The sequence below is a fragment of the Patiria miniata genome, unplaced genomic scaffold, assembly GCF_015706575.1.
Source record: "Patiria miniata isolate m_02_andy unplaced genomic scaffold, ASM1570657v1 HiC_scaffold_1, whole genome shotgun sequence".
Taxonomy (NCBI): domain Eukaryota; kingdom Metazoa; phylum Echinodermata; class Asteroidea; order Valvatida; family Asterinidae; genus Patiria; species Patiria miniata.
In genome coordinates this window covers 4,630,750-4,654,105 of record NW_024037047.1, presented here as the reverse complement: position 1 = coordinate 4,654,105, position 23,356 = coordinate 4,630,750, and the positions used below count along the sequence as shown (strand labels likewise).

The 23,356-nt window shown below is 39.7% G+C and overlaps 2 protein-coding genes across 6 annotated transcripts in view; one reads left to right on the top strand and one right to left on the bottom strand.

The window, feature by feature from the left end:
- The window catches only part of LOC119741959 (uncharacterized protein C05D11.1-like), a 22,664-nt gene extending 19,454 nt beyond the window's left edge, over nucleotides 1–3,210 (top strand). The window contains exons 19-22 of the mRNA XM_038217971.1: nucleotides 270–413; nucleotides 1,289–1,449; nucleotides 1,952–2,104; nucleotides 2,523–3,210. Coding sequence (XP_038073899.1) covers nucleotides 270–413; nucleotides 1,289–1,449; nucleotides 1,952–2,104; nucleotides 2,523–2,574 — 510 coding nt within the window. The 3' untranslated portion in view covers nucleotides 2,575–3,210. The remainder of the gene's footprint in view (nucleotides 1–269; nucleotides 414–1,288; nucleotides 1,450–1,951; nucleotides 2,105–2,522) is intronic.
- LOC119742100 (PHD finger protein 21A-like) overlaps nucleotides 1–23,356 on the bottom strand; it is a 24,143-nt gene extending 787 nt beyond the window's left edge. The window contains exons 1-12 of one of the 5 annotated variants that reach the window (XR_005272832.1): nucleotides 23,169–23,355; nucleotides 22,618–22,650; nucleotides 22,250–22,315; nucleotides 19,128–19,196; nucleotides 17,789–18,043; nucleotides 16,333–16,452; nucleotides 15,528–15,662; nucleotides 14,556–14,619; nucleotides 14,238–14,320; nucleotides 12,134–12,280; nucleotides 10,866–11,042; nucleotides 9,128–9,720 (exon numbers count right to left, since the gene is read on the bottom strand). Coding sequence is in view for 4 of the 5 variants with exons in the window: in XM_038218158.1 (XP_038074086.1) it covers nucleotides 9,622–9,720; nucleotides 10,866–11,042; nucleotides 12,134–12,280; nucleotides 14,238–14,320; nucleotides 14,556–14,619; nucleotides 15,528–15,662; nucleotides 16,333–16,452; nucleotides 17,789–18,043; nucleotides 19,128–19,196; nucleotides 22,250–22,315; nucleotides 22,618–22,650; nucleotides 23,169–23,231 (1,311 nt within the window). In the remaining variant the exon portion in view is untranslated. Of the gene's footprint in view, nucleotides 1–6,393; nucleotides 9,721–10,865; nucleotides 11,043–12,133; nucleotides 12,281–14,237; nucleotides 14,321–14,555; nucleotides 14,620–15,527; nucleotides 15,663–16,332; nucleotides 16,453–17,788; nucleotides 18,044–19,127; nucleotides 19,197–22,249; nucleotides 22,316–22,617; nucleotides 22,651–22,907; nucleotides 23,116–23,168 lie in introns of those variants that run through there. The other 4 variants (XM_038218158.1, XM_038218272.1, XM_038218264.1 and 1 more) reach the window with 4 other exon arrangements.

Genomic DNA, 23,356 nt, shown 5'->3' with positions numbered 1-23,356 from the left:
ATAATAATGTCCATCAGTGTAATAATGTCCATGTGATCATGAGTTTCTTTGACTCTTTCCCTTTCAGGCTCCAAAGTGAACATGATAGCTATTTGTTTTATCCATCTATTTCCACTTGACTGCTTTTGTTACATCAGTTATGTATACATGTACCTATTTATGTTTATAGTCTTGTCATTCAGCCTTCGAGAAAGACTCTGCTAGGGTCGAAACGTCAGGCCACTAACTATTTTTTTGCATGATTCCATTTTAACACTTTTTTCCTACAGGGTCCAATGTGGAAGCAGATCCGAGGCCTGGGCTTGGCCTACCATTATCGCATGTATTGCCGACCGGAGGAAGGACTGTTGTACTTCCAACTGTTCAAGTGTACCCACGTGGTCAATGCTTACAAACAAGCCTTGGACATTGTAGTGAGTGATCCAAATACATTCCAATATGGATTCCGTGCACAACTAGTAACTACCCCCTTCAGTTGTTACAAAGAGAGGGTTGGGAGAGACTCTTATACGCATTGCCAAGGGTGGATCCAGAGAGGTTACTGCCGGGGGCAGAGGGTGTGGTGGGGAAGGAAGGCGGAAGAGATATATTTACTGCCATGGGGTATCATACATGGCCTGATGAATGGGGGAAAGATTGTAAAGCGCTTTGAGATTGTTGATACGACGGAAAGCGCTATACATACATGTATCATTTACAATAATGTAATATTAAAACCCAGAGGCCATTTTCATGTAGCTCATTATCAGAACAGATCGCTTAGCTACTTTCCATGCTGAGAAAACTTAAGCTGAGATCCAGTAATATGCTGTGTACATCACATGGCATTTAAGCTGGTGACCAGAAAGTGTTGCTGACAAAATGTATTACTAGAAAAACAAATTTCACTTGTAAACCAGTCTCAAGGGGAGTGAGGTTGGCGTAGCGGTACTTTCCTCGCCTTCCACTGCTGTGACCTGGGTTCAATTCCTGCTTTGGCCATTATGTGGATTGGGTTTTCAGTCCCTGCCTGATTTAGTGTGTTTTCCCTGAGATATTCTTCTGGGGTTTCCTCCCACGTCTAAAACTGTAATTTCTTCACACAGTCTTCTCTTTACTGGGCCCTATGGGAGACCAGTGGATTCCACTGAATGGACTACCCATTTTAAATAATTAGCTGGTAACCTGAATATTTTGCTCAGCAAATTTCACATTCTCAGCAGAAATTCAGCAGAGAAACAGCCACAAGCAGTGTATATCGCATGGCCTTTTAGTCGGTAACCTGCTCCTTTGTGCTTGGCAACCGCAGGAAGGTTACCTGAGCGGCAAAACGACCTTTGACCCAGTCCAGCTGGAGACGGCCATCAGCAGCGTCTTGTACGAAGTGATAGAGAGGGAAGAGACGGTGGCTTCTACATCTCAAGAGTCTCTGCTGAGCTACTTCAGGGGAACGGACCAGAACTACAATCGGTGAGGCAAAGAAAGATTTGTGGATGTTGGGCACATTCTGTGGGGGACTTTAAATGTGCAGTCTGTCACGAGCCAATATGGCTCACCAGGCCAGTGTTTATCTCCAATATCTTTGTCATGAAACATAGCTATTTTTCAATAGAGAGGGTGTGTGGGAGTGGGTGTACACGCCCTATTTGTTTTATTTATTTGTCGGCAAACTCGCTGCTAACAAAGAGTCCACCTTTTGTTTGAAAATGTCCAAAATGGTCAGCTACGAACAGCACCCCAATATTGTAAGATGGTGTCCATTCTTCACCACCCCCGCCCCCCCTCACCCTCTTTTTAATAATTTTGCATTGGCCGAGCGACCCAAAAAGAATCCTGGCTACCTGCTTGGCCCCCCTTCCCCCATCAGCAAAATCCTGCATACGGAACTGTTTGCTGCCAGAATATCACGTTACTCTAACATACATGTATGTACTTGAGCTAACCATTACCTGAATGTCATATTTCCTTTCAGTGACCTTCTGTCCCAGATCACCAAGGTCACGGTGGATGACCTTATGCGCATCGGAGATAAGTACATGCGTCCACTGTTTGACACTGGCAAATCTCGCTGCTCTGTCTGCTGCCAGCCATCCAAAGTTGACGAGATAAAGGAAGCATTCAAGACGTGAGTATACAGACCAATAATAATAAAGATCATTTATAATGCGCCAGCATTAGATGCTCAAGGGGCAGAGAAACAAAATTAAAATAACAAAAATGGAAGGGAACAATAAGATACACACAAATGAAAATTACATGAAGATGATACAGCAATATAACACGAGAATCAAATAAAAATCGAGTGTTTTTTAAGTGTTTTTCTAAGTGCTGAAAAAATACCTAACCAACAAAGATCCCACCAAAATTTCACATTGAAGGCATTCAGCTGGTTCTTATATAATTAGGTAGAGCAAAGCAATTCGCTGAACAGTATTTTAATTCAAGTTTCCACTAATTGTTTTTTTTTTACAAATCATTGCCTTTTCTATATTATTAGGCACTATCAGTGTTGTAATTTACCTTTTTTCTCCCTTTCATTGCAGATTTGGCCGGGAGTTGACGGTCATGGCATCTTTAGACGAAGGTTTTCAATGAAGTACATAGCCGAAGCAAATTATCTCGTTCATGAGCACATTTTTGCTTTGTTTTGTTACATCTTTAGTTTCTGGTCATCTTTGTCTCGTTTGTCTTATGTACCTAAGAGTGCCTTTGTTTAAATTGGCACCAGCTTTAAACAAGTTTTAAGTCATAGTTCCAGTAATTCTGGAAATGTTTATCACAAATTATTCACATAGTTGCACAGCATGATACAGTGATATGGGCTACTGGTCAAATATGGGATAATCGAACACTCGCCGAAGGCGCATTAACGTGCATGGAGATGGGTGCACGAGGCTCGCATGTTAATGTCGAGCAGAATGGGTGTTTGCGTAACATCGTGTAACATCGCGTAACATCATGTCAGCGATCCCGAATGACCTTTGACCGGAACTACTTCATCGAGATGCCGAACCAGCTTATTTTGGGAAAGTTTTTCACAAATTATTCACACAATTAGTATGACAATTATAGAAATCATAGAAACAGAGAGGAGAAAAGAAAGGTGGTTTGAATGTTTCATTAAAGTGTCACAAGTTAAAATTAAAAATGATCATTCAAAATAAATTGTAACTGTGGAAATTGTTAAACATATGCACGTATACATGCTACATGTATTTGCTAGTTACATATTGAGAGCTAATTCAGTTGTAGCTGTATATTATGCATTATTCATAAGATGGAATTTTGCGTCGGGGTGATGTAAATCAAATTAGGTTTTGCCCTTCACCGACGTATAAAGACTGTATACTCAGTTAATGCGGTACCCGCTGCTATGTACATCAGATTCGAACCAGCCAACCGATCCCGTTAGCTCGGTGGTCGAGTGGTAAGTCATCTGCACTAGAAAGCAGGAGGTCGTGGGTTCGAGTCCCACCCGAGTGATTTTTTCCAACTTTCACTCGGGAGGTAACACACTAAGTATACAGTCTTTATACGTCGCTGAAGGGCAAATCCTAATTTGATTTATATTATGCATCGTTATATGAAGGCCAAGGAGTCGGTCATGCACTAGAAAGTTTACGTATTTAGAGTTGTTTTTTATAATTTTTATACCCTTTATTTTGCATACAATTTTCTCCAAGATATGGCTGAAGTAACATCATATATTTCTTTCTGAAGATATGTTGAACATTTTCAGAGAAAAGGGCCCATGACTTTGAGCCCTGTTTTTTTTTCATAAGCTACCAACTTTGTATTTCTAAATACAGTGCAATTCCGTAATACTTACCGTCCACCACAGATGTGTAGGACAGCAAAGCCATACTTTACATTTCTGACAATCTGTTATTTCCAATGTTTCTTTCTAGAAAAATAAAGCATATAGTCTCTATTGAAAAATCACTGACCCAGCTGACCAAGCTTCAGTTCTTTTTCGGAAAGAATTTTGCAACCTTTTGGTCATCATATGTCATCTCAATGTAGGTCAGTCATAGTCCGAAAATTTGGGACTCTCGATACTGTGTATGAGAGTCCCAAAACTTAAGGTATTGAAAACATGCAAAACAAGAAAATAGACTGGCACCTAAAACAACCAGTCCAACACAGCTTCAGTACTGCATCAATCAACCGTGCCAAAAGAATTTAAGAAAAATGTGGCATGAAGCGGGAACTAGTCTCAATTTACTACACATTTCTCCACAGTCAAGCCACCAGACTATTGACACTGAATGAAGAGGTCAGTCTTTTCAAATACTAACGGACCATGGTTGGACATGTACCAGTGTAGTATTTAGCCCCATTTTGAAATCACTTGACTTCCCTCTCATGTGTAAAATATTGAAGAAAAGTCTCCTTTAAAAATTGAATTGAGTCTGCAAACTTGGTTGGTGAAATACTGAGGACATTTTCTTTGCCCCAGTGGAATTTTGGAGAAATTTGCTGGCTAAACTGTGAGTAAAGTTGGCCTGATTGAGTTTTGCACGTTTCAGAGCACTCCAGAGCCCTGTCTGGGTCAGTCATTGCAAAATTAAATAGTGATAGATATGAATCTGGGACAGGCTGAGAAACACTTCCACTTTTGGTAGAAATACTTACATTTTCTTGACTATCCATAGACTTTGTACACAATCGCAGAAGTGGTGTCAGGTTGCAACATTCTTTCCAATTATTATTTTTTTTCCATTCTAATCTATAAAAGTTTCATTCATAAAATACCTTTAGACAGTTTAGCCATTCCGATTGGTCGTTCCTGTACCCGTCCCTATTGGTCGAGAACCCGTCACGTGGGTGGTCTTACACGGCCGTTTAAGCATCGCCAAGAGTGTTCAACAAAAAAGACCGTACCATACCTGAATCAAGACAAAACATTCTGCTTTTGTCTTTGCATTTTATTGTTAACAGAGAGAAAATTTATTCTTAAAGTTTGTAGGTTTTGAAGTTCGGGGAAAAAAAATATTTCTGAAAAAGCAATTAATTTCACATCATTTTGACTTAAATTCCTCATTTTCGTCTTTAAAATAGTAGAACAATACATGGGTTAAGTCCGAGACTAAAAAAGTTGCAATAAAAAATATTCGTCTGTTCGAGTCGACAATTTGCTCGCTCGCACCATGCTCGCGCGTCCTATGCATAGACGCACGTAGACGGGCATACGCCGGCGCAATGCAGCTGCATCATGTGACATGAAAGATCGTCAGATTTGCACACGAAACGGATATACGCAACTTTTTTCGCTCAGCACGAAAGCGTCAGTGTATCTGGTTGATTTGACCGTATTCTCTTCCTGTTCGTTGGTAAAAGTGTGCCTGAAAATGGAGGTAAGAGTTTAGGGTAATCCTTATCTTTAGGACACCTCTATTTTTACGAGTTACGTTCAAAACTGACTTTTGCAGATGACTGTCCAGTACCAAAGTGACTTTTGCAGGCTAAAGCAGTCTTTTTTTCTTCAGATAAACTCATTGTTGTCATTTTAAAAGAACTTACAAAGAAAATGTGACTTTCCTTATTTTTTTTTTTGCAGTTCGCCATCTTGCTTTTTAAATACCCCATAAAACCCCCATAAATCAAAGCCCTGCCCTCTTTCTACAAAATTTAACCTGCTGACATTCAAGGTGTCATTGCCAACTGTTCAAATGTGTCAAGAAACATCAGAATGACACTTTTTGAGTATCATTTAGTCAGCTATTTTGGCGAGTCTTTTAACCTTATACAGGAACGGGGTCCTAAAAGTAAGGATTACCGAGTTTAGTATGTTAAGGGACTTAAGTGTTCAACTAGATCTGTAAACATCACGAACATGGCGATGTTTACGGGGTCTATAGTGTTTAACGTATGCAAACATGTACAAACACCCCCCTCTCCTTTTGAAATTATTCCGTCTGTCTTGCTGTAATCTCGAAGAAATCAATAAATGTACTGTAGGTGATTTCCAACTGTTTTTAATAAGAGTGCTATTGACGAAACCATCTCTCGTGATCAAAATGTTGTGCGTGATTTTAAAAGTTTTTACTGCTTTTTTTTCACCGAGTGGAACTTCAACATGTTCAGTTTTGAGCATTCTTTTTTGGATTTTGAATTATTGGAAACGAACAAAGTGCTTTATATTAGACGTTCAAAACTATCGGCGACAAAACTGCTGGTACCAAATACAATTGAACATCCAAAATGGGGAAAAAATGTTGCAACCTGACGCTACTTTTTTTCTTCATATATCATCTCAATGAAGGTCATTCATTGCAAAAATGATGATAATACATGAATCTGGGACTGAGGAACATTTCCAATTTTGTTAGGAAATACTTAGAGAATGTTCTTGACTCAGGTTGCAACATTTCTCCCCCAAAATGAAATGGGAGAAGCAAGCAGACAATTGAGTTAAATTCCATATTTTAATCATTCTCTAAGGGTTTATTTACACAGTAACTCATTCTTTTTACAGGTGTTAAAATAATTATAAAGTACTAGAAATCAGTAAAGCCAGGGGAAGATAAATCAGTAACTGTACACTAGGCCAAAGAATTGGAGAGAGAAAAAAAAGTCACATCCATCAATATAACCACACACAGCCATTGATATCCCTGTCATCAGTGTCATGGTCACTGCTCATTGTGACTGTCACTGAAAGTATGGCTATGACAAGTGTCAAAGACCACTGTGACTGTCGAATTCTCCAGAAGTTACTAGATTATTTTCACATGTACAAATGGTCTGTCAAAATGCAAACTTAACGTGGGGGCTTGTACAAAAATCAGCTCTAAAATAAACATCAAAACGCAAGTGCTGCATTTACATATCCTTTATACAAATTTTCAAAAGTATCTTTTTTCTTTGAAGTTGCTCATACGACTAGTGCATGGAAATTGTATCCAAACCCCTAGGAACACACTATACAATAAATTAAATATTTCTTTTTTATCACACGCACATCTCATTGTATACTACATACAAGTGTTATTTGCAAAATACATATACACAAAAAGAAACGGAACTTTACTATAACTTTAATACAACCAATTGACCTTAACATTCTTGTCACAAGAACATCAATGCTCTGTTAACTTATTAAAAGGCACCAGACTAAAACGTGCATGTTCAGTACATTACTCTGTTAATATATTTATTAACCCTAACCCCCATCGGGTGTTCCTCAGGTACCCTGCTAAATGCAACAATACCAAACTCAACTCAAATGATAACCCTGCTAAATGCAACAAACGGCAACAGTGGATTGTGTTGCATTGTGCATTGAACCCAGTGCACACCAACCTTGGCACCAAGCAGTTACCCTGCTAAATGCAACAATATCCAACTGAACTCAAATGAGAAGTCTTCTAAATTCAACAAACTGCAACAGTGGATACTCTTGCATCGCCTTGGCACTATGAGCAGTTACCCTGCTAAATGCAACAAGATGCAACAGAGCACGGGGACTTGAGTTGCCTGCTAGATGCAACAGTATGCGACTGTTTACCTTTGTTGCTTTGTGTTGCATGTACGTAGCAGGGTTAGGGTGACTGAAGCTGGGGAAGAATTAACCCCAGAAGTGGGAGGAGCATATGTTGGGGGGGGGGGGAGTAAAATGATTTCAAGCAGGTAATATTTTACCATTAGAGCCTGCTTTGTCATAAAAAAGGCAAGACTGGAAATGGGATAGGCTTAGCAAGTTTGTTGGGCCTACAAGTCCTTTTTAAAATTTTTTTTAAAAAAGAATTCCATAATATTTAAGCTGACTTTAAAGACGTCTAGGAGGGCTCAATAATTATTTTGATCATCCCGCAAAATTTCAACAGCCGTTTCAGTGTGTTGACTGGCAATTTTCAAAAAAATCCATGGCCTTCTGGAGTGCTGACATGACTTTATCGTGATCCAAAAAAAACCCCAAACTTTGGTACATTGTAAACGTTTGACTATTGCAAATATCACCAGGAATTTAAAGATGTTCAATATAACAAGAAATATACCCTACAGAAACAACAGAAACATAACTGAAGATAAAAAATCAATTTAAAACAACTCACAACTCAAATTAATCAAAATAAACTAGAACTAAAAATGTCATTGTTTCAATAAACAAATCAATAAATAACAGACTTTTTGTTTTTAATTACAATCTAGTCTGGCTGGGACTGGTAACACAGCTGGGTTACCAGGACCAAGAAAAAAAATATCCCTTCAAGTGCATCATTGTACTGTAGTAACATGTACATGTAGTTTAAATTACTGCATGTTCTCTGGCATTACAATTTGTGGCCATGTTTGTAAAGTCAGTATATCTAAAATTATTTGAGTTGGGTGTGTATAGAATTTTCTCTATTATTTCATATTTGGTCCATAAGTTTAACTTCTTTTTCAAGGCAAGGACAAGATATTGCTGGAAATTATATGGTTAGAAACTCAAACCTCAACAACCATTGCATAGGAAAGAATTTCTAGTAAACTTTTCACAAAATATATTATATCAAAATTTGCGACATTTATGGTTGGAAAAAATTGTTTATTTCCTGTGTAATATTTTGCGACTACTGGGAACACATCTTGTCAATAGATTTCAGACTCAAGCCCGAAAAGCCCACACAACAAAAATTCCGCTTTTTAAGTGCTCAATAAAAGTGGAAGAAAAGGTAACTGTCTAAATTACAACCTCAGAAGGCAAGTACGTGTATCACACTAAACTAAAGAAATTCACTCATTTTTGTTTCCGAAATTGGTATCATTGTTGTACTGTTAAAGCATATTCAATGTCACATATGCTGAACATTGAGACAAATGTATCGAACATTATTATAAATGATACAAGTCAATTACTTTGTTCAATTTTATAATTAAAATATAATTTTGGCTCCTGCATTTTAAAGTACAAAACATGGCAAATAATGCAAAATGTTTTCAAATAATTTTGCTGCACCCAATGTTAAATGCAAAAGGAGCTTTTTTTATACCGAATGTATCAATATTTTAATAGATTGCTTTTTCAAAAGTAAAGCATATAAAAAAATGCGTCATTTTCCTGTTTTTGCCAGAATACATGCTGATATTGTTCTACTCTGACAAGGCATAAATTGGAGTATGCACCTTAAAAAAATATGGTACCTTACTAATGAAACGGTACATGTACATACATGTATCTCACATGCAGAAATACCATATGAGCCCCTCTTGGCAATACTGTTGACATTGCACATTCACCCTGCTATAATAAATGGTATATCCCATGGGTAGGCCACAGAGAGCTCATTGAATATTCCACTGGACTAACGAGGGATGTGGCATTGTTAGTACTGTCGAGACCAACATCATGCACCACTAGTAACAAAAATAGTTGGTGTAATGGGGGAGGGGACTGCATATCTGAAAGATATTGCCCTAATTAAAAACCAAAATTTAAGAATTGACCTAAAATAACAAATGGTAGATTCCACTAGCACGGTGCTTTGCAGCACAAGAACATTCCATTGCAGTACTGGGGCAGTACCAGTAGAGGCATTAAGGTTCCACACAAACCAAACACGTGGTGTACCTTATTTGGTTCAATGGGCTAATCCATGGGTGGGCAGCAGCACAGTGTTGGAACATTCCACTGCAGTTCCGGGGGAGGGTTTACTGTTAAACCTGGAAGCGTGAGATGAAGCCCTGGAGTTGTACGATAGACTTTTCTGTCTTGCGGAAGGAGTCCGTCAGGCAGTCTCTGGCTTGCATTTGCTTCTGCAAATGAGAAAATAATAATAATAATTGTGCTTATAAAACGCTTTCCATTGTATCAATGATCTCAAAGCGCTTTACAATTATTCCCCCGTATATCTGGCCGTTCATCTGGCCGTCCATCTGGCCATGGTACCACGCGGCAGCCCATATCAGCGCTCAATCGATCCTCGACCCTCACAGGTACCCATTTATACTCCTGGGTGGAGAGAGGCAATTATAGTTAAGTGTCTTGCCCAAGGGCACAAACACCATGTTCCTGGTACGGTTCCAACCCATGCACCTTTGTACACGAGTCAAACACCGTAACCACTGGACCATGGCGTTCTACGGGAAATTTGGAAGGAAATTTTGGAAGAGCCGAAAACATTTCCATAAAAATCAAGGACATCTGAGGCAACAGTATTTAATACGTCTCTTTTGGGACAAAGTGTTGGCGCTGAAGAGAGCCAGTGGTGAGAATAGGGTCTTGACGTTTTGAACGGTATACTCTGTTTGTCTTCAGGAGATTGCTGGATTGGTGCTCGAGAATCCAACAAGTGAACTAAATAAGAGAGCTGTGTAGCTTCACGGAATTGGGCCCTGGTGAGTATGCGTCAGAGGTGATTGCCGAGTTAATCATAACTCATATTGCAAGTCAAAAGTACATGTAACATGATGAAAAATGACAAAGGAATACCTTTGTCAGAGTTCACTTAGATTGCTTTTCACTTGAGACTGGATGACCTGTGATTGATTTTTTGTTGCCTTATGACTTGTGATAAACTGTGATGACCTGTGATCACCTGCGATGACTTGTGATTGACTTTAGCTTGACTTGTAATGACTTGTGATGAATTGTGATGGCTTGTAACCACGTGCAATCAATTTGTGATCAACTTGATGGCTTGTGATATCTTATGATGGCATGTGTTGTGTTGTGATGATGTCTGATTGATTTGTGACTGGCTTCCTGACCACTTGTGATGACTTGGGACAATTTACGATGACTCGAGGAGGAAGTAGGAGGACTTGTTATTGACTGGTGAAGACCTGCAATTGACATGTGAAAACTTATGACAACTTGGGATTGACCTCCGATAACTTGTGACACCTCATGATTTGTGGTTGCTTGTGATGACTTGTGATTTAAAGTTGCAAGGACTTACAGCTATTGCATCGTTGAGTTGTCTAGCCTTATCCTCCAGTTGTATCCTCTCATACTGCAGCTCCGATGCTCGCCTCTGCAGTCGACGCTTTTCCTCTTCCTTCACAGTCCGATGCTGGACGTAGGAATGGACGATGGCTAGCGTGCCGTGCCAATTCCCAGACTGGGAACCTTTTAACTATGACGGAATCAGCAAAATACAACACCCTTGAAACAACCCTTTTACAACTTCAACCTCTTACTAACCCCATAGGTTTGCCAGATTAGTACAAACAATGCAGCAGTGTTCTCCAACTTGTATAACATGCCTGGCGGGCCGTCAAGCTTTGCGCGACTTCCGGCAAGCTTAGAAAGTCAACACATGCTTTAAAATCAAGCTGCCAAGTTAAAAAATTTGCACTCTATCCTTACAACCCAAAATATGTAGCAACAAAGGAAAAAGGAAAGATAAATTGAGCTAACGTATTATATTTAACATTACAAACTGCGCCAAAGCAGCATGAAATACCCTATCCATGTAAAATGCTCAAGGGAATAGCGTCTTAAAGCACCAATTAATGTACAAGACCAACCCCACCCTTTTTAACTTTTCAATATTACCGACGCCTAGCAGCAACCTTAATTTGTCAAAGTTGGAGAACACTGTGCAGGGACCTGTAACAACTTGAAGTCTCTCAAGGGTTGAAAAATAGCCACTCCAAAACACATGCATCTTTCGTTATATACATGTATGGATGCATGTACATGTAGTAGGCCTTTCCTTCACCAATATTGTTTTTCTTTGTTTACATTAAAATCTCAAACTCTATAGGGGTACTTATTGGGTGCCATCATCCCTATAACATCTTGGATAACACCGCTATCCTTAAAAAGCATATGAATGCTCCATATGATGTTAGTTGAAGTGCCCTTCAATTCACTACTCATGGGTAGACTGCTTTCTAGAAATTTTCTGTGCAACTGATCCTTTATTTTATGGCACACAAGCTCTCACGTTTTTAAAACATGGAATGAATCCGCGTTGTGAAGAAAGGCAAGGATGTCATGACTTGGCAAAGTTGAAAAAATTATGTAAGTCATCAAAAAATGGTATGGAAAGCAGTTGTTAGTTTGTAAGTAACTATGACACAACACAACTGCCACACTTGAGCATGTTATTTTTTAGCCTTAATACGCAACCTCATATTCAACACAACATCCCTATTTCACACAGTGCACCATTCCATCCCGACCTCTGCCAGTGACCCGAATACACACAAATCTGTGTACCTTGCACTGCGGGCAACTCCACATGCCGGGGGGTACGGCGGTCAGAGGGGGATCGAGGCAGCCCAGGTGGTACACCAGGGGACAGGTGTCGCACATGAGGAGCTCATCCGTGGCCAGACCACAGGTTGAGCAGTGGTCCCGGTGCTTCTGGAAATACAGAGCACACACACATGGTGACGCACAGGGTGACGCACATGGTCAGAAATGTTAAGCAGAAGAAAGGAACATGCCAATGGGGGAGTTGGGAGAGAGAGCATGGTGTTGTCCAAACAGACATTGTTGTGTATGCTAGTGCTTTCCATTATAGTGTGTCAATGGTAAGCCATAACCACAAAATACCCATTTGGACATGGCTTTAGACAGCGTCTCAAAAACTGTAATACCGGTAGTTTGGTAGAGTAGATCATTTGCAGCTACATGTATTCAAAAACCAAATTATTGTTAAAAAGCTTACTTGGTTTCAAGATAGTAACAGCACAAAACTCCAAGCGAAAGTATTCAGACTGGCATACTATCATTTTGAAGAAAACAATGAAAGAAGGTCATTTGCAAAGAAGAGTCCAAGAGTTTTTGGAAATTTTTGTTTGTGGTGTACAAGTAGTTGGTTTGTAATTGGGGGAATCCCTGAATGGGTACGCGCAAGCATTGACGCGACGCACACACACGCAGTTGCTATTATTTGTCGGTACAGTGCGTGACATCACGTAGCTGCAATTGGCTAAATGAGAACATGTTCCAAATGCTGATTTTGGTTGAAATCGAGATCCAAGAATACTGTTTTCTCGGAATACACAGCATTTACAGAGCTAACGCTTCATCAGGTTAGTTGTTAAGCACCCTGTCTTTAGATTTTGAGGACTTTTGTTGCTTCAAACGAAACCAATGCACAAACGACAAATGATCTACTCTACCTTTAAGATTCAGATGGGAGCTTAACCCTAACTCCCTAGGCCTAGCATGATTTACTAGGAACCACACCCATCCTGGCAAATTCTAACACCATTATGGGAAACTGCACACACACATTTCTGACTTTGATTCTGGAGGTGTGCCAACCCAATGTAAAAGGCTGTCAGTTTAGGGGTACTGTACCCATCCTGACAGATTCCAACAAAACATGCCATTGGGGTTTGATGGGTTGTGCTCTGTTAGGGTTAATGGATCCCAAAGCCTTTCCCCGTGTATATCGGCTGTTTTCGATCTGGGATTGCCAAACTATTCCCCATTAACAAACTTCAGCTGTTGTTTTTAACAGGCAAGGTTCATATCAGAACTTTCCTAGTTGTTGAGATGCTTGTTTAAAACAGCATGGGAATTTGAGGGCCATGCTGAGAGTGAGACACATTAATGACAAGGGAAAGCTGAGAAGAAAAAGGGGAAGAGTAGGGGGAGGGGTAGGGAGAGGGGCGAGTAGGCACATGCATAGAAAGGCGAGAAATGGGATCGGGATGGGTGGAATCCAGGGAAGGATTGGTGTTTTTATTTTTTAAGGTACAGAAACAGGAGCAAAGTAAATCACCACTTCTTTTTCTCTGTCTGCGCTTTGGTGTAATCACATTTCAAATACATGTAGTACCACTCAAATAAGTGTTTCTTGTGAAATGCTTAAACCTTACTCCCATCATATGGGATGGGATATTATATAACGTCTGAATAAATCCCTGTCATCTGATTGGCAGGTCTTTAACCACATGTCACTGAAATATTGGTCCCAACGCACGATGCGGTCGCACCGCAAAAATAGAAGTTCCAGTCCACGGTAAATATCTGATAGCTCTGATGCTGTACATTCATAGCACCTGTTTACAAGTTACCAATCAGATGATGAGGATCTGTTCAGGCATTGTATAAAACGCATAATGAATTTTCACATTCGTGCAATGGAAATAATTCTTTCATTCAGTGACAGATGGAATGTTCCATTCCACTCGGCTTCGCATCGCATCGACATTCCATCTTACACCTCATGAAAATATTCTTACCATTGCACTCATAAACATTCATTATTCATATACTGAAGCATTTATGGTTGTAAGGGTTGAATGTGATTCTCACTACTGTAGCAATTTTGAAAAATGAAAACTCAAATCCTCCAAATACTTACATCGACTTCCTGTTTATGGAGTGTACCGTTGAGACTATTCTCTGCGTTGTCCATCGAACCATCCGAACCTTTGTGAAGCTTTCCTGGGTGACAGGCAACAATTTTTTTTTGTTTTTAATTGTAGGATGAAATATCTAAGGATTTGTAACCCTAGCTGTGCACAGTAAGATGATATCAAATTCGTTCTTAAATGCTATTATATTTTGAGAAGGTTACATTGACATGTTTATAAAACTTGAACATTATAAATTTAGACATTGGCAGAAAAAAAAAAGAAGCAGGACCAGAAAGTAACTACTAACATTTAGCAATTCTTACCTCTTTTCCGTTTTTCTTGACCAAACCCGTTTGCAGCAAGGAACCGGGTTGCTGACTGCCGGCTCTGTTGTGACCACAAAAACAAGGGATTCAACAGTTATGGAGTGTCATGGCTTAGCGGTTAGGAACACCGGACTTATGATCTGGTGTTTCAGAGGCAACAGTGGCGTGGGTTCCAGCCCGCCGGGTGGACACTTGTGCCCTTGAGCAAGGCACTTAACCATTATTGCTTCGTCCTTCGGATGGGACGTAAAGCCGTAGGTCCCATGTGTTGTGTAATGCAATGCACGTAAAAGAACCCAGTGACACTTATCGCTAAGAGAAGGGGTTTGCCCCAGTGTTTCTGGTCTCTTGTATAAACTCAAACGCGGAGTATTTAGGAGATGAACCAACCAAGAACCAAGAAGTTAAGAGTCACTAAGGAAGTACGTGAAGACTTCATATGTGTTGTGTTTAATGTAAGGATACTATCTGCATTAAAGACCATCTCGATTATTACAAGTTGTATCACTCCAATCCAGGACTCGGACTTGAGTCCATCTCAAGTCGCTATTTCGGTGACTCTGACTTGACCTCCACTATCTTGGCTACGACTTGTCATTGAGAACTCCTATTCTTAATACTAGCAGTTTCTTTTTTGTTGTAAGTATTAACAACAAATTCTTGTGTTTCTTTTTTGTTTGTTATAGCGAGAAATATCACTTGTATGTAACTACCTGAAGTGCAGGTAATGTTCAACAATGGTGGTGTAAAGAAGGAATTCCCAAATTATTGTGCGGTCCTGGTCACTGATTTCCAGGATAATACACAAATGCATGTGTATCCCTTCTATTCAAACATGTGACTCAGGGAGTAAGATGCGAACAAGTTGACGGCTTGAGCTCAGACTCGAACCAAATGTCTCAAGACTTGAACTTCAACAAAGAGGCCCGAGACTGCAGTTGGAATACAATTTGAGAGCCAGTTGCCCACCTCCATTTCTTGTCTGTCGTAGTTGGAGAACTGAGGGTTGGCTGTGCTCCGTCTTTTCCTTTCGGACCTTTTACACTTGAGCTGCTCTGCTGTCTTTTGAGTAATCAGCCCTAGCGAAGCCATAAATTCTAGTTTCTGTCGAGAAAGAAAGAAATTGAAACGCATAAATTGGTTAGTTAATTGAACAGTGGGCTTCTGAAACTACAATAGGTCTCTCTCAAATGACGTCACTTCCTACAGATTGCCATGTGCATCGGTATTTTGGGCGTCAAATTTACGTAACGCGCATCGGCTGCGCAGTATTTCGAAGAAATTTTGAGCAACACGCACGTGTTTAGAACATTTTGCACACTGCGCGCACACGCACCTGATGGCGTTGAACACGCAGTTGTAATTTGCTACGGAGATGGTGTCCTATGAGAGAGATCTATTCCAGAAAAGGAATAGGAAAAAAAGGCATACAAACATTGGATTATTATCGCATTCCGACAACATGTAGTTTGTCTCAACTGGGATACTTTTAATCTAATCAGGTAAAATGGAGCATGTGGAAACATGTAATAAGAAATACAGGATTACCATAAACGTTTGAAAATGTCCAAGCCATCTCTCGTAAATAGATATTTCAATGGAATGTCAACCTTGGCATGTAGCATGCCAAGTAGCTTTACTATGTCCCTAAGCAATATACTTTATCACAATACCCATGTCATAACGTCTGCCTATGAACGGTAACCTGCAAAATACAATGTACTACATAAAATACCAGATGAGTGGTTGTGTACCAGTGAGAGAAGTGATTTACCTGTTCCTCTGGAGAAAGGGGCTTTTTGCTTGCATTGTTCTTAGCACCACCTTGGTTGGACATGGAGGGCCTTGGTAAGGCAGTAAGCTTCTTGTACAGGTTACTGGGGCTGCTAGGTTCCTATATGAAAACAAAAAGACACATGACAAGTTGGTCTTACAGCCACTTCAGACTGGTGTTCCAGGGTTGCATCAATCCAAAATTGTTCCAAGGATTTAAATTAAGTTCGATATTTGAAACAGTTACGAGCCACTACACACAGAATTAATTGAAAGATCAACTGTCAGATTCCAGAGTAGATTTTGGATGAGCTGAAGGATTTAAAGAGGTTGTGGAATGCTCGAAGACATTTCCGTCATTTTTCGAGTAAATGTAGCCTAAGGTGTGATGAAATAAAAACGACTATTGTTTCTGTCATAAAATGAGTACAAAAGGTACTTTTGAGAGCTGTTTTTCAAGTCCTGTCATGCCTGTTTCGACCCGAACGTGCAATTTGTGTAAAAGTCGTCGTTGCGGGCAGCAAACAAAACACAGTAAATCGTGACGTAATAAACAGGACTCCCGATGCAGAGTAGCATAAATGAGTCCTGTTTATTACGTCACGATTTACTGTGTTTTGTTTGCTGCCCGCAACGACGACTTTTACACAAATTGCGCATTCGGGTCGAAACAGGACCTGAAAAATAGCTCTCAAAAGTACCCTTTGTACTCATGTCATGACAGAAACAATAGTCATTTTTATTTCATCACACCTTAGGCTACATATATCAAAAAAATGACGGAAATGTCTTCGCACGCGAACGCGACACCACCGCTTCTAATTCTGGTCACCGGACTCCACTATAGACAAATCCAGCGGTAGCCAGTTTCTGCGGTTGGTACCAGGTTCATGCGAGTCGCGCTCAGGTAATGCACATGCACTCCGGGCTCCTTCGACCAATAGGAAAACCAAAATGCGTGTGCACCTCATCTTTAAGAACGCATGCAGCATATGCGTGAGCATGACACCACCGCACAAGCTTCTAATTCCGGTCGCCGGATTCCACTATACTTCGCTTTTGCCAGATATATTTTGATAATTTGGGCGTTTTGCAATGCACCGCGGCACCAAGAGTTAGCCACGGGGAGTTAATTTTTCCCAGTGCATTGTGGGAGATGGTTGACAAATTCGAAGCAGGGGACATTTGGGATTGTTAGTTTTTCGGGTCATTAGTTTCGTCAGCGTTTGATTCGAGTATAATGTTTGCCCTTTTCTTTTCTGTTTATCAATATGGTGTTTTTTTTAAGGTGGCAGAACGCTATGCCCCAGCCTATAAATAATTAGCTCAAGTTGTCTACTGACACTCATTCAACTTAAAAAAAACCAGACTCTTCATGGCAAACTCTTGGTGGCGCAGTGCATTGTGAATCGCCCGAATTAGCATGCATCAGGCCATGTTGTTTGTGGGATGCTCACCTTTGGTAGTGATTGACCCGTAGGTGCGTGCTTGCTCTGCGCCAAACGGCTCGCTACATTAGGCACCTTGATGGTCACCATGGTGGGCTTGTTGGTCAAGATGGACATCCGGGTTGGTGTGGTTGGGGACTGGTGCTGGTGGTGCTGGGAGGACCCACGCTGTGCCCCTGGGGGCGTCTTAGTGACCGCGGTTGGGGGCACGACGCGGTTTGGGATGTTGAGATTCTGGGATGTGGTGAGAGGGGTGGATGTCACCTGCAAATGGCAAAATGAGACTTGACATAATCAACAAGCTGGATTCATTTCATAGCAAGGTTCCAGTTCCCCGACAATCCCAAACCAGTATTGTAGTCGAGTCCATCACAAGTCCTTTCATAAGTCCAGTCACAAGTAAGGGGTGAACAATGATGAAAGAATGCTCTTGTTACAGTTATTTGAATACCTAGTGACTTGACTTGAGACTGGAGGACTTGTGATGGACTTGTGATGGACTTGAAATAGACTTGTGGTGGACTTGTGATGGACCTGTGATGGACTTGTGATGGACTCGACTACAACACTGTCCCAAACACTTGATTTTCTACTACCCGTTTTTTTTTTTACTACATGTAACAAAACATCTGGTCCATCTCACAGAAATTGTAAGTAGCACACCAATAGAATGGTCCTAGAGTCACGTCTATACAGTGGAACGTCGCTATACCGAACACCGCTATACCAAACATTCGGCTATACCGAACATCGTCCTTGGCTCCCGATTGTTGTGTACAAAACGTACCAAGCATTGTTCTGAAAAATGTCAACAGACGAGAGTCAAGTGGCTATTTTTTCCCCAAGGAGTAGAAGGGGAAGGCCTCACATTGCTGTAGGTAGTAAACTAAAAAAATAACTGTGTAATTACATTAGTCAATAGTCGGTACGTGTTCAAAGTCATCTTTCAGTAACTACCAGGGCGTGCAGGGTGAAGTTCTGAAGGGCACTATTTATTGAAAGTGAGTACTGGAGCACTGGCAGCTTAAAATCGCTTTAACGAATGATCGCTATTACAAACAATTTCTGTGGATCCAGCGAAGTTCATTATATCAGCGTTCCACTGTAGTTACGTCACAAAAGTGCTACTCGTGCATGCATTTGGTGCACAGACATAATTGATTGCCACTCCAAATGTGCGATCACAAAATTACGTCTGGATGTGATATGATGGATTTTTTTTTGCCCCAGCCAAACAGCATCAAAAGTGTAGTCAACCAACATGACCAAAGCACATAGTAGTCAAACAGATTATTACAATTAAAGTATGCTTTTAAAAGGAAGTCAATGTTTTTTTGGCATCACCGACCTGCTCATTTTTTGCTGGCACTTCTTTTTGTATACCAAGATCAGATCGTAGCTGCTCCACAACTTTTTTCTGAGGGTGCAACGTAACCAAAAAAAAAAAAAAAAAAAAAATTACAAATGTAATTACTATGCACTCACTGGAACTGTTTTTAATTTATGTTAATGTGGCTATCGTGGGATTTGACCTCATGCAAAGTCATGATCGGATTAGCATTTTTAAAGCACGACACAACATTTGCATATCAATTACCATAAATCCGTAAGCGTATCAATCTTTAAACATTAACAGTGGACTCGGATGAGTCTTTTACAAGTTTTTACATTTCATGACAACATGAAATGCATCTACATGTACCGGTACCTTGTTTCAAAATTCCTTATTAAATAAATTTGAAGAATATTTTATTGAATACTCCAGTAAATACCCCTTCCATCAGCTGGGCAATTAAATCCATAAAAATTGGACCCATAATAAAAACTTTAGATTTGGGTATACATGCATAACATTAACAGTGGACTCGGATGAGTCTTTTACAAGTTTTTACATTTCATGACAACATGAAATGCATCTACATGTACCGGTACCTTGTTTCAAAATTCCTTATTAAATAAATTTGAAGAATATTTTATTGAATACTCCAGTAAATACCCCTTCCATCAGCTGGGCAATTAAATCCATAAAAATTGGACCCATAATAAAAACTTTAGATTTGGGTATACATGCATACCGGTGCATACGTACATGTACGTATGTTTGCACAACCACGTCCAGCAACTCAACAGATATACATTTCTGAATAAATTATGCGCAGCAACTCAAAAACACAAACAAACTTACGGGTATCCCATTTCAACAGATAATTCAACCAATTCCAGCAGGGTCTCTCAGCATGACCTCCACAGAGATATTAAAATTTCATGGTTTAAAGGAGACTGTTTTTGGTTAATAACACAAGCCTTGACCTTGTGAGAGAATTGTATGCAATACAGATGGTAATGCACAGTACAGTCTACAACTTGTATTGTGTGAGTACAAACGTACATGCACAGAGGAAGGCAAGCAGCATACTGTGTAGTGCATACACTGTATTGACGTGCACTACATATGTGCTGTATACATACATGTACATGTAGTTGGCTTGGTATTCATAAATTAATATGTCCACAGCAAAGTTCTATGTACAATTTGAAGTGTACAATATTCAATGCAGGCCTTTTGTATGGGTGTACAGTCCCACTTCTAGTATTCAAGCACACAGACTACATGTAAAATGTGTATCGGCCAACAGGTTATTATAAGCTATGTGTACATAGTGTGTACATTCATTGAAAACTGCGGACCACTCATCTGTACTCTTAGTCATAAATTATGCAGGAATCAAAATTGTACACATTAACTGAAAACATTTACTGAAGTGCATGTAGTGGTGCAATAGAGAAGGTGTATTGTAAATGTTCACATAAATTTATCAAATTCTTGGTATTTTGGAGAAAAAAAAATTTGAAAATAGACATTAACAATGCTAGACTTGGTGGAATTGTATGCACACACCCACATCCAAAGCCTTATTTATTTATTTTATTCACTTTAATAAATAAAAAGAAGTTTGAAATTCTACTGTATTCTTAAATGAGTTGGTGATCTAACGGCGCTGAGAAAGTATTCATTCAATTTTGTATGATTATTTACAAGTTTAAGGTACATGTAGAGTAGCTCATTTGCAGCTATCCAAAAAGTAACTGACAAAATTTCACAGAGCTAAAACTTCATCAGGCTAGTTGTTATTATGTATTTTTAAGCACCCGCAACTTTTGTTGCTTCAAACAAAACAGATGCACAAATGTCATTTATTTTATATAAAAAAAAAAGAATACAAAAAATCTACCAAAAATACAAGTTTTCACAAAAATAAAATCTTCACATTCATGGGGGCTGTGGGCAGTTCCTTATTGGGTTTAAAAATCACATTAGGAATCACAACACTTTATTAAAAAAAGACTAATACAAAAGTGAGATAGGCCCATCTTCATCACAACGTTTGTTGACCTTTTGTACGGTGCTTCAAATTGCCTTTTTTCTTTTTCAGTAGCCATATTGGTAAAAGGCCACAGTATACCCAAACCCATTAAAGTAATGGAAAGCAGGCAAACGTGAAATTTCACTTTAAAAACAAGTGCCAGCTAGTCCCGTCATGCGTAACTTACGTATCAAATTTCGGGGAAAATGAAAAGACATACGTTCACTAGGAAAAATATGCCTTTGCACAATTTTATGCCAGATAATGATTTTTATCATTTTATAGATTGAAAAAACAACAAACTTGAGGAATTTGCCAGTCAAATTTTTTTCTTGATGAGTAACCCCTCTGGCATTAATTTCAATGCAGTGATTTCCTTCAATATGTTTCAATTTCACTCTAAAACTACATCGAAAGTTAGTTTAATGTTCACTATGTATAAGTAATATTTTATTCAGACACAGCAATAGGAAGATAACAAAACATACTTAATTGCACGTTTTGTTATAGGCAGTTGATATTTAAAAGGATCCGGCTTTCTTTTAGTAAATGATATTAAGCCGGAACGGCACTGGGCATGCGCAGTTACTGTTTTTTGGGGACTTAAAATTATACGACAAATTTTAGTCTGGTTCCACGCCAACATTGTCGTTGTGACTTCGTACCCACAAGATGGGAATCAGACCATTTACAGACCCTTTAAAAAGAATCCTCCAAAGGCAAAGCCAAGAATCAGCAAAAAGAAAGTGAAATACTCTGCAACTAAATGTAGGAGTCAATTTAAAATAATAAAAGAGGAATATATTCTTATTGTTTGTGATAAAAACAAAACACCGAAAATGTGGAACGAGCGTGACAAGGGTATCGAACCCGGGATCTCTCACTAAGACGCGCCATCCTTTCTGCTGCAGGAGCTGCTCAAACGATGGTGGTAATTTAATACCTTATAATGCAGGCCCACTCGCGTACATGTCAAAGAGGGTGCTGTAAGATCATTTACTAAAAACAAAAAGCCGAATCAATAAATACACTATCTATCATATTAAACATGTCATATAAAAACACACAAACACAAAGTACGTCGACACAAATAACACGAATGTACCTGTTTTTCACTCAACGTTGTTATTTTAGCTTGTTGGTCATGCAACTGCTTCTTTAGTTCTGTATTCTAAAAAAATAAAAATAAAATAACAACATGTTTTAAGTCCCGATGTGAAACTTCAAATATTCATTTGAAGAAAACATGGTAGGCCTAGAATAGCCTAAGTAAAAATGCCAATTTTGCATCTATACAAAATTCAAAAGATAACATGAAATTAAATGACTGATTGTTTATGCAAATTAGTTTAAAATGGCCACCACCACACAAACACACACACATTCGTGATTGGAGTTTTCCCTGTAGAATTAACTTTATAATTCGATGCTAAACAAAAGCAACACACTACTGTAAGAAATTGCGTGGCTTACCTGAGGGTCGTTCTTCATTTTTGCCACCAAAATCTGTAGGGAGAAAGCAAAATAGCTTCGCGGTGAAACAACAACAAAGTTCATTCCGCACGCACAAGAAAGACAGACAATGGAAACACTTACAACATACGTAGGCCTACGTTCCGAGACTAGACCCTCATCTTTCTCACAAGAAAAAAACCCACACAAACCGGTCTCGTCGTAAGGTCAACCTTTTTACACCCATTTCCCAATCACAACTGAATGCAGTCGATCCCTATTTGTGGACCAGTGGTACATCAATCACTTACTTCCGGGTGAAATTAGACAGCTGGCCGAGGGAAAAGAATGAGGGAAAACTGGGACGATAAAAACTTCCGAGAGACACACTTTTGGTGGTGATGATGCAGCACTGTGTTCGTGTGTAGTGAATCGTACACGCACTACGCGTATGGGCATTTAACACTGTCACAAGGGGTGCATATCTCCACTAAACTCGCCTGTTGTTTTTCCACTCCAAAAGACAAGCAACAACTCCCCAAAGACAGCAACCTCAGCCCGCCACAACTCACCTGATGGCTCTGTATCTCCTTTCTGAGCTGCATCTGCAGTTTCTCCAGTTCGGCGTTCGACATTTTGGTCAAAGTTTGGGCCCGGAAACAGGGCTAACCCGCGGCCTTTTCTCGGTCCCAAGCCCCAGATTTTTATTCATGCGATCGAACCGCCGTATACTTTGTACAGGACTATAATTGGGTTACCG